We start from the raw sequence: 12,324 nt of genomic DNA on the forward strand, positions 1-12,324 counted from the left end.
ACACTGGTTCGTGCCCCGGTCCGGGAAGATCCCACATGCCGCGGAGCGGCTGTGCCCGTGAGCCACGGCCGCTGAGCCTGCGCTCCGCAACGGGAGAGGCCACAATAGTGAGAGGCCCGCTTACCAAAAAAAAAAAAAAAAAAGACACCTGATTAAGCACCTGATTACAATGTACTCAATAAAGAAACTTGTTTACAATAACTAGAATTGTGACTGATTATACTCTTAACCCGTAAAAACCTTAATCTCTGGCAAAAAGCAAGAAGCAAGTAACTGTGCATTTCTGACTGGAAAATTTCGTGCATTAGTCTTCCTCTCCTAAGCAGGTAAAGGTAGTAAACTGAGACCTGCTCAGCGTTTAATGTTCCGATATTTTATCCTATTTGAAATGACCCTTGAATTCTCTTCTTTCAACTTTAGTTTCAAGTTACCAAAATCTGGAGAGACTATTTTAGACAGATATTCCCAAAACGTAATTATTTCTATAGAGTTTAACTAAAAGCCCTTTTTTCTCCTTTACTCTTAGAGATCACAGAAGATTAAAGTTCCAGAGAGGCCAGGTGGATCACTTGCATCTCAAAGGCACCAGAGAAATACAAAAGAGAAATTCCTTCTAGAAAGCTAGCTTAACCAATTACAAAAGGCTCACTTTGATACAACAGCAGAGGCATTAGAGGCCACTGTTCTCTAGATCTCTTGGCAGCCCCCATTCATCAAGGACAGCCACCATAAGACCCCATATACTAGGAGATAGCCACCCCAGGATTTCCCCAAGTTTCGGGCTCACCCCTGGAACTTCTGGGCCCTGCATGTTAGTGGACGGCCACCTCAGGACTACTCCCGCAACTTTGCATTCCCCATTCTGCATTTCCCTACGTCTCGGCGCTCCCGGGAGTTTCCTCAGTCTCCTGGCGGGCTCTGCCAATTGTTGGGCGGTACCCGCAAGCCTACAAGGCGTGCGCTCGCCCAGCTTTAAGACTGAAGAAAGAGCCTGGAGTCCGCAACAGAGACATCAATGGTTTAATGGATGGGGGAACTTACACTCAGAAGTAAGGTCCTGAAGCAACACCTCAACGGTCTTCTTCACTCACAGGGTCAGGGGGAAGGGGAGGTTACCAGTTATAGGGGAATTGATGTCAGGTGGGCTCATTAGTTACCAGGGAAACCAGCAAGGGGCACGCCCCTCACCACCCCTTTGATAAGAACAATCACCAGCTGGCGCCTGGGGCAAGTACATGGGAAGGTCAGTCTTGGGTGTAGGGTTTAGGTGAAGCAGGCACTGGTTGAGCAAGGGATGCAGAGAGCAAGAGAACAGCCATCTTGAGTGGCCTGATCATACAGCATATAAAAATTACATCAGGGGCTTCCCTCGTGGCGCAGTGGTTGGGAGTCCGCCTGCCGATGCAGGGGACAGGGGTTCGTACCCCGGTCCGGGAAGATCCCACATGCCGCGGAGCGGCTGGGCCCGTGAGCCACGGCCCCTGAGCCTGCGCTTCCGGAGCCTGTGCTCCGCAGCGGGAGAGGCCAGGGCACAACAATGAGAGGCCCGCGTACCGCAAAAAAAAAAAAAAAAAATTACATCAAAAAAATCATACTTAATGGTTAAAGGCTAATACCTTCCCACTAAAATTGGCAATAAGGCAAGGGTGTCCCCTCATAATTATTTCTATTTGACATCATACTGGAGGTTCCAGCTAGTGTAATAAAGCACAGAAAAGGAATCAAAGACATACAGCTTGGAAAGAAAGAAAGCTCTACTACTAGATGACATAATAGTCTATGTAGAAAATCTGATGGAATTTACAAAAAAAGAAAAAGCCCCCAGAACTGAGTGTAACAGGGTTACAGTATACAAGATCAAAACCAAAAATCATATGTATTTCTATATATTAGCAATAAACAATCTGAAAATGACAATCTGAAAATGGACAATGTTCCATTCACATTCACAATATTATCAAGAAGAATAAAATCGCTAGAAATAAGTTTAACAGAAGAAGTACAAGATCTCTACATTAAGAACTACAAACCATTGCTGAGAGAAATTAAAGGAGATTCAAAAAAATATTTGCAAATCATTTATCTTCTAAGAGACTTGTAATCAGAATGTAAAAAGGACTTTTACAACTTAATAAGAAGACAACAAACAGCTTAATAAATATATAAATGGGCAAAATATTGAGTAGGCATGTCACCAAAGAAGAAATATACCATATTTATAAATGGAGATTCAAGTTGGCAATTCTCCAAAAATTGTTCTATAGATTGCATGCAACATCAGAATCTCAGCAGGCCTTTTACTTAAAAATATAATTTAAAAGTTGATCCTAAAATTTATATGGAAATGCAAAGGACCTAGAATAACCAAAATAATTTTGAAAAAGGAGACAAAAGTTGGAGGATTCATACTACTTAATTTCAAGACTTAATATAAAGCTAATTTAGAGAGTGTGGTATGACAATGAGGATAGACATATAGGTCAATGGAAGAGAATAGAGTCTAGAAATAAACCTTCACATTTATGCAAATTCGGTTTTGACAAATTGCCAAGGCAATCCAAGCGGAAAGGATTTTTTTTTTTAAAACAAATAGTGCTAGAAAAATTGGATGTCCAAATGCAACCAAATACACTTAGATCCTTACCTTACACTATGTTCAAAAATGATCTTGAAATAGTTTATAGGTCTAAATATCGGAGATAAAACTATAGAACTTCTAGAAGAAAGCAGGAAAAACTTTGTCATCTTGGATTAGGGAAAGACTTCTTAGATCTAACAGAAAAGAATGATTCATATAAGAAAATACTGATAAATTGGACTTCATCAAAATTAAGAACTTTTGTGCTTCAAAAGGAAGCATTAAGAAAATGAAAAGACAAGCCACAGACTGGGAGAAAATAATTGCAAGTCATTTATCTTTTAAAAGACTTGTAATCAGAATGTAAAAAGGACTTTTACAATTTAATAGGAAGACGACAAACAGCTTAATAAATATACAAATGGGCAAAATATTGAGTAGGCATGTCACCAAAGAAGATAATTAACGCTAATAAACATATGAATACATGCCATGGTAAACACATGAAAAAATTAGAGAAATGTAAATTAAAACCACAAAAAGGCATCATTATACAGGCGCTAAAATGGCTATAATCAAAACGACTAGCTATACCAAGTATGGGCAACAATGGGCAGAAACTGGAAACCTCACACATCGCTAGTGGGAATGTAAAATGGTATAGCCATTTTGGAAAACATTCTAGCTACTTCTGAACAATTTAACTATGCACTTATCATATAACCCAACTGTACCACTCCACTCCTATCTACTCAAGAAAAGTGAAAATGTATGCACACACAAACACTTATATCCAAATGTTCACAGCAACGTTATTTATAAATGCCAAAACCTGGAAACAACTCAAATGTCCATGCACTGGTAAACGGAGTAAAAAAAAAAAAAAATGTGGTACCCATACAATGGAATACTACTCAGCAATAAAACACAACAAACTACTCATACAAGCACCTACATGGGTAGATCTCAACAGCATTATGTTCAGTAAAACACTACATACTGTATGATTCCACTTACAAAAATTTCTAGAAAGGCAAAACTATCCAGAAAGCATGTTAGTGATTATCTGGGGGCTAAAGGCATTGGGATGATGGATGTTCTAAGGATTATGGTGATTGCTGCATAACTATATCATTTTAGCAAAACTTATTGAAGTATATAATTATAAATGGTGAATTCTATGGTATGTAAATAATACCACAACGATGTTTCTTAAAGGATAAAACACACCCTAATAACCAAGATATTCAGAGCAAGATGTGTATGTATAATATCATTCCATTTATGTTAAACATACTACATATATACATGCTAGTTAAGGCTACAAAATTTCTAGAAATGTATACAAACAATATGTTTGCCTCTAGGAAAAGGACTGGAATCCTGGGAAAGGAGAGATAATTACTTTTCATTGTATACCTTCTGACACTATTTGTCTGAAAAAATTAAACCACATAATCACTTTATAAATAAAAAAAAAATCCTAGTAAATAATTTAAAACAACCATAATCCAGACACAAAGATCCGGGTATATGAATTTGCTCTTGAAGATTTATGCTTATCTGAGTGAGGCCATAAGCACTTAGAAGTAGCCTATAATAAGATAAGGTGAATTTCATCACAAAAACATGGTGTTAGTTCCTATTAATTTCAGAGAGCTGACTACAAATTGTGGGGATCTGGGAAAACATAAGAGGATTTGACTAGAAATACTTTAAGCATTACAGGGTACTACATTCTGCAATTCTACACTGGCCACAAAATACAAACAAATTCCTTGTCCCCAAACACAAACAAAATGCAACCAAAACTTTGAATATTTGATTTCTATATCTGTCTGCAAAAATACTGAATCACTATGCTGTACACCTGAAACTAACACAATATTGTAAATCAACTATACCTCAGTAAAAATAAACAAACGAACAACAAAAAAGCTTTGAATACTTGGGGATTAAATGGGGCTGGGAGAGAGTGGAGGGAAAAGAAGCAAGAACAGGGTAATCTAGCTGATAGCAGGCAGACAGAAATGTTTTCAGGAAAGGTACAAATGGCAATAATATAAATACATATTATACATATATATATATATATATATATATATGAAAAAACGATTTCAGAATACTTTTTTCTGCTACATCATGCCTTTAAAAAAGGTATTATATATAAAAAGTGCCCAAACTTGTTTCTATGAATCATACAGTGGATACTGCAAAGTGATTTTCAGTTATTCCATTTAATATCAAGAACCTGTTCCAAAGATTTGATTTTTAGTTGCACATTAAGAAGATATGGCAGGGGCCTCCCTGGTGGCGCAGTGGTTGAGAGTCCGCCTGCCGATGCAGGGGACACGGGTTCGTGCCCCGGTCCGGGAAGATCCCACATGCCGCAGAGTGGCTGGGCCCGTGAGCCATGGCCGCTGAGCCTGCGCGTCTGGAGCCTGTGCTCCACAACGGGAGAGGCCACAACAGTGAGAGGCCCGCGTACCACAAAAAAAAAAAAAAAAAAAAAAAAAAAAAAAAAAGGGGAAGAAGATATGGCTATTTAATTAAGGATATTTGTTTTAATCTTAAGCAATGGGTGAAATTAAAATACACTGTCAATATTTAATTATCAAGATTCAAGTGCTATTTTGTAATAATGCTTGAAGGTCACATTTAAGACTTCTGCTATAATATTAATTTTTATTTTTAAGATAGGAACATAGTACTTTGTATAGTGTTGCTCATAAATGCCTAGTATTTGGTGTCCATTTTCACACAAAAATCAATAATGTAAATACTTCCTTGAAGGGAAAACACCTGCAGAGAGAGCCAAATACATCATAAAAGGTGCTTCTTTCAGCTTTGACTGCTTTCACTTGCATTTCAAACTGACAGGGCTTTCACCCTGTTTTGAGTTCTTTGAATAGACAATCACATATGTTTGCCACACGTGTGCTCTTCACGCACAAGTTCCTCGCAGTACTGCTCCTTCTGACGCATCCCTGCCGTAGCTTTGGTGCTAATCTACACTCAACAGACATTTAATGAGCACCTATGCGGCCCATTATACTAAGAACATTCCATCAGGTTAGGTAGTATTATCATCCCAATATAACAGATGAGACATCTGAAGCTCATGGACTAAGTGTCTTAAGTCCCCAAACTGGTAAGCAGAAAACCAGGACTTATCCTGAGCCCTTTCATTTATACCCTGTTTTCAAGTATCCTCTCTATCTGTGACCCTTCCCTCCTTTCTCTCCCTAGTTTCACTGATAATCAAGAGCAGAGCAGGAAAGAAATGAAGGAGGTAGCCTCTGCTCAGCCCCATTCCCTTCCCCAAAGAGCAGGTGGAAGGGAAGAAACACCTCCAGGGCTCAGAGCTCCTACCACAGTCCTCACTGCTCTCAGTTCCATACTTCACCTGGAACACCAAGCCCAGAACTTCAGCCCCAAGCCTGTTCCATAGCTTTCTTCCCAGGGCACAGAAGGCACTATGGGTGATTATTATTATATTTTTAATATATATATATATTTTAAACAAGTTTATTTTCTTTTTTTTTAATTTTCTTTATTTATTTTTGGCTGTGTTGGGTCTTCGTTTCTGCACGAGGGCTTTCTCTAGTTGCGGCGAGTGGGGGCCACTCTTCATCACGGTGCACGGGCCTCTCATTGTCGCGGGCTCTCTTGTTGCAGAGCACAAGCTCCAGACGTGCAGGCTCAGTAGTTGTGGCTCACGGGCCTAGTTGCTCCGCGGCATGTGGGATCTTCCCAGACCAGGGCTCAAACCCGTGTCCCCTGCATTGGCAGGCGGATTCTCAACCACTGCGCCATCAGGGAAGCCCTATGGGTAATGACTGATGGAGCATCCCTGTAGTAATTGAAGTGTCCTGAGCAACGCTATTTACAACTCTGAAATGATTTTTCTATGGAGACACAGCTCCCATTGGTCCTTATGGGGATTATCAAGACTACTTGAGCTTGGAAGGAGTTGAACCAGCTTCCACATGCTAGCCTGCAAACCTATGCACAGCTCAGAGTATCACTTCCTTGGGAAAAATCAGCTTTCTTAATTAAGTCAATGGAAACCAGTTTGAAGCCTCCACAACTGAAACATTAATGAACTTTTGGAATACAACCCACTTATACTCGGGAATTCAACCTTTACCCTCTCAGTTCATAGCCATATATATATATATATATATATATATATATATATATTTTTTTTTCCCCCCCTTTGGCCGTGTCGCATGGCCTGCGGGATCTTAGTTCCCCAACCAGGGATTGAAACCACACCCTCAGCAGTGAAAGCTCAGAGTCCTAACCACTGGACCGCCAGGGAATTCCCCACAGCAATATATATTTGTAAGACTGAAAACACTATTTTTATTGTGCTTAATATAATATAGGAAAAGATACATTCTCAAAATTAAAAAGCACAGCTTCCTGGACTCATGTTTTTCTTTCTTATTTACTCTTTTACCTTCATTTTTTAAAGTATGATTTCACAGACTTGTGGTTGCCAAGGGGGAGGGGAGGTAGGGGAGGGATGGATTGGGAGTTTGGGATTAGCAGACACAAACTACTATATATAGAATGGAAAAACAACAAGGTCCCACTGTATAGCACAGGAACTATATTCAATATCCTGTGATAAACCATAATGGAAAAGAATGTGAAAAAGAATACACACACACACACACACACACACACACATATCTGAATCACTTTGCTGTATAGCAGAAATCAACACATTTGTAAATCAACTATACTCAATAAAGTTAAAAAAATAAAAATAAAAATTTTAAAAGTGCCATTTCATTCAACTCCAGAGAAACTTCCATTTTTTCGATATTATTGTAAAGGTTCTACTACTTCACCTGCATACTGATTGCTGAGCCAGTGTTTATCTTACCTCCTCGATGGATAATCAAAGAAGTCTCGCTTCCAATGGGACAGTCCTTAAGTATATCCACTACTTCCGTATGGCTCAGGTTCTGTACATTCTGCTGGTTGATCTCAACAATGAGGTCGCCTTCACACAGGCCAGGGCATCCCTGAATGTCAAGTATTTGTTTCACCCGCTGTCCTGTAGGACTGTCTGCAATGGTGAAGCCAAAGCCCTGGGCACCTTTCACAATGGTTAAGGTCATAAGTTCAGCTTGGGTGGCCCCAGATGAAGCCATAGATACATTGTCGTCATGGACAGGTGGTGGATACGTGCTATCTAGCTGACCATCAGCTGGCATTGAGTGCAAAGTATGAGGCGGCCGATCTGTTATATCTGGAACCGACTGTGAGGTCCGAGAAATGTATTCCAAATATGTTTCATAGTTATGTCTTCCATTGACCATCACTGGAGGTGGCCTCTCCATTATTGCAAGGGGTGGCACCATGCTGTTAGCAGGATCTTCAGGATCAAAGGGCAAAGGGTAGCCACGACACAACACTAAGTTGACACTCTGACCAATAGGAACAGACTGGAAAAGTTTGACTACATCTGCATGAGTGTGTCCAAGGACACAAACTTCATTAATATAGACAATGACATCACCTGCAAGGGAAAAAAAGAAAGAGATTGACAACATGAGGTAAGTTCAATTAACGCTGACATAGAGAAATGGAATTATTTATGAGACTAGTGAAAGACGGTGCTGTGTTTCTCAGTAAGCAGTGAGAAGATCAATTAGAATAGTATTTAAATTCCCTGTAGGTGACTCAAGGTTACAACAGGTCTGCCAACAAATATAGTGATTAAATGCTGAAAAAAAAAAGCTATTTGGTTATTCCTGAAGTTCAGAAACAACTCCATATTCAGAAAGAAAAGTTTACAAGAATTTGTACCTTGAAGAAGCACACATTCTATGCTTCTTTTTCATCTTCAGGGCAAATCAGTTAATAGAATTTTCAAATTATTGAGAAGTGGTAGTCATAAGTTTTGGATGAAGGACAAAGCCCAGTATATGGGTTTTTTGCTCTCACTTGTCTGAGTCAACTGTCTTTTTTTTTCCTTTTTATGGAAGAGGAAAATATTTTGCCCATTTTATTTTATCTCTCTATAGCAAAGTGTAATTGCAAAGGTTCCACGTCTACACAAGTAAAGATCAAGAGGACAGATTAAGGGATCAGCGATCTGGGTCCATATCCTGGCTCTACTACTTAGCAGATCTGTGCGACTGGGCAAGTGACTTACCTGCTTTGAGCCACAGTTCCTCATTTGTAAAGCTGCTGTGAGGGTGAAATGAGATGATGCAGGAAAAGGGCTTGGCACAATGCCTGCCATATGGTGAGTGCTCAATAAACGTGGACCATTATCAATATTATTGTTGCTAAAATAGGAGGAAGGGGATGTGAGACCCTGGCTTTCAAAGAGGAAGCTTCCAAAGACATCCTCTCATCTTAGATAAAGTGATATTTCTGCAGATCTTTTCAAAAAAGGCATTTGTCCTTTCTCCCCAATGAATTTAATCACAGAGTTACAGAAGCCCACTGATCAGAAGTTAACTTTATGTTATTAAAAATGTCCTGAAGGCAAATTATTCATTATAAAATATATCCAGAAAGACAATATTTCCTTCTTAAAATGCAGGGAAAACATGTTTGTTTGAGATGTTGTTTAAAAAATTCAATTATGTATGAATAACAGTTTTATTTTCGGAGCACTGCTCTATCATGGATTGATATTTTTACCCTCAAAACCCATAATATTTGAGAATTGAACTTGCAAATTGAGATTGTGCCTGACTATGCTGAAGAGTATATGAGAGATTAAAAGACATGTTTTCACAGATTGTCAAATGAGTAATTCAACAGTTATCAGTCTATCAGGATACTTCTGAAATGGGTAGTGTAAATGGCTAGGGATTTCATTCTGAGACATCATTGCCCATCAAAATTGCAAACATCAAAAATGAAAAACAGAGTTGAATTTTCAGAGTTAAATACTTTTTTGGCTTCTCTTAGTTGTCTGATACAAAATGATTTCTCCACTAAATACACTTTAAAAATAAATAATTCTATGAATAGAACATTGCTGAGTAAAATGCCCTTAACTACATACTCTCAGCTAACACTCTTCCCAAATGCTAGAGAACTGCTTGAAAGTGCTAAAGATATAGACAGAAAAGCAAAAACAAACAAACAAAATGAAACAAAACAAAATAACATTTTCAGTGATCCAGGTTAGGTCTCATTCTGGAAAATGTCACAGACTATGTGATTGGTCAGGTGGAATCACTCTTCAATTATGTCTTTCAGAGAGGGTGCTGGTGTAATGTCTGGGACACTGGGCCATGACTCAGGACTGAATTGGGATGGGCATCCACTCTGCTACAGTGACTTCTCAACAGACCGTGGCAGTTGGGAATGTTTTGGCATCATTTTTAACTGGTTAAGGTCATGCCAGAGTCCCAGAGAAGTATCTGATCCAGACAAACTTTTTTTCTTCTCCTCCTTGCCCCTTCTATTTTTAAAGTTACTATATATATTTATACACTGAAAGGTTGAAAGACTATAAATACTTGTGTACTACCATCCAGCTTAATGATTAGAACATTGCTTATATCAGTTGAAGCCCCCTGGGTAGCATCCTCTCCCACTTGCCCTCCTTTACTGCCCTTTCCAAAGGTAACCATTGTCCCGCATTTGAGGTTTGTTAATCACATGTACTTTACATTTTTATGACATATCTCGGTACACATAAACCCTACACAGTTTAACCACTAAATAATATCTCTTAAAATGTTTTTGCATATTTTAAACCTTTTGTAAATGGTATACATATTAATCTTCTGTAATCTCTCCAAATGTATTTATGATACTTATCTCTTTTGATACATTTACCTCTAGTTCATTAACTTTCATTGCAATATAATATCTGTTGGATGACTACATCATTATTTATTAATATTTATCCATTCTTTTGTTAGTGGACACTGGGGTTCTTGTGAATTTTGGGCTATTAAAGATAACTCTGCTATGAACCTCTTTCCATGGCCCTTATGCACATATGGGAGAGTTTTTGTGAGGTATCTACCTCGGGGTAGAATTGCTGGACACAGGCCAGTTGTGTCTTCAACTTTGTTAGAAACGGGAAATGGCTGACAAAATTGGTCAAATCGGTTTTCACTCCCCTCGGTAGGGTATCAGAATTTTCATTGCTCCCCATCTGACACAATGCTTGCCATTCTCAGACTTTTAATTTTCAATAATCTAATGGGTGTGATCATGGTTTTAATTTGCATTTCCCACTCTGCTAGTAAGGGTGAGCATCTTTTCATATGTTTATTGGCCATTTGGGTTTTCTCTTTAGTACCTCTCCTTTCCCCGTTTTTCCTATTAGGTTAGTCTTCTGTTTTTAAACACATTGACTATTTTTCTGCCCACCTCCATTCTCGATCCAACACCCTCTGTAGGTTTGGGAGGCTGCATGGTATAGTAGACATTACATGGAATAGGGAACCAAACGTCTTTGGACTGATTCCCAGCTCCATCACTTACTAGCTGTGTTACTTTCAAAACTAATTTAAATCCTCTGTGACTCAGATTCTTCAGAAGTAATGAGGAACAATAATAATAGCAACTTAGTGTGCTACAGGAAATAGCAAATGAGATCACACAGGTGAAAGTGTCTGTAAGCTGTAAATTGTTATGCGAAGGATAATTGCTATTTCACTAATTATTATCTGTCCTTGGTTATATCTGTCTATAAAATCAGGACAGTCCCACCAAGATATTCCCACCACAGTCATAATTAAGGATGAATATGAGTTCCTGAGTGGGCAAGTGAAAGGCAGGAAAGTAACAAATGCCATTCTCCTCTATAGCTCTCCCTAACTTTAATCACAGTTAACAAACTCCCCAGCCCCCAAGCATGCTTTATTCTTCCTTCTGCTATGCCAGAAATTCACAGGAAAAAAGAACTAAGTTCAAAGCTCTCACAGTTCCCTGCCAGGTCTAAAGAGTAGTTATTTGAATTATAGTGATTAATATTATCTATTATAGTGAGTTTTAATGTGATCTTGCTATTTAGAAACAGAATAAGAACTATTTGTGGTTCTTAGTAAGACTGCCTTCTAAAATTTATGGATATTTTCCACTCAGAGCAATTTTTCAAGTCATCAAGCAAGCAAGTGATAAAGGACCCTGCAATAATACCTTTGTGGAGCTACTCAGAAGGTTTCTGAATGTAAAAGATGAGGGGCCAGTTATCACAGGACAGAACTAACAACTTGACACTACTTAACTGCTCACTTTAAAAGTAAATGGATGCCTAGGGCTTCCCTGGTGGTATAGTGGTTAAGAATCCACCTACCAATTCAGGGGACACGGGTTCGATCCCTGGCCCAGGAAGATCCCACATGCTGCGGAGCAACTAAGCCCGTGCGCCACAACTACTGAGCCTGTGCTCTAGAGCCCACGCTCTGCAACAAGAGAAGCCGTGACAACAAGAAGCCTGTGCACCGCAACGGAGAGTAGCCCCTGCTCGCTGCAACTAGAGAAAGCCCGTGCGCAGCAACGAAGACCCAACGCAGCCAAAAATTAAAAAAAAAAAAATACATAAATTTATTTTTTTTAAAAAAAGGAAATGGATGCCTAGACACTGTGTTATGCCAAAACTATTGTAGATGGAGACGTAAGCAAACATTCGCTTATTCAGAGGGAGAACTCATTGGGTAGGATATTTATAGACCATGCTGTATGAATGTCATTTACATGTTGTGAAGTAAAAATATGAGCCACCTGGTATGTGCCTTCTGATGGTG

At 39.0% G+C, this 12,324-nt stretch overlaps 1 protein-coding gene across 2 annotated transcripts in view; it reads right to left on the minus strand.

Annotated features, from left to right (window-relative positions):
* MAGI2 (membrane associated guanylate kinase, WW and PDZ domain containing 2) overlaps positions 1 to 12,324 on the minus strand; it is a 1,338,731-nt gene that overhangs the window by 227,543 nt on the left and 1,098,864 nt on the right. For both annotated transcript variants that reach the window (XM_060020317.1, XM_060020318.1), the window contains exon 10: positions 7,476 to 8,114. In XM_060020317.1, the coding sequence (XP_059876300.1) occupies positions 7,476 to 8,114 (639 nt within the window). The remainder of the gene's footprint in view (positions 1 to 7,475; positions 8,115 to 12,324) is intronic.

The sequence above is a fragment of the Delphinus delphis genome, chromosome 9 (assembly GCF_949987515.2).
Source record: "Delphinus delphis chromosome 9, mDelDel1.2, whole genome shotgun sequence".
NCBI classification, from domain to species: domain Eukaryota; kingdom Metazoa; phylum Chordata; class Mammalia; order Artiodactyla; family Delphinidae; genus Delphinus; species Delphinus delphis.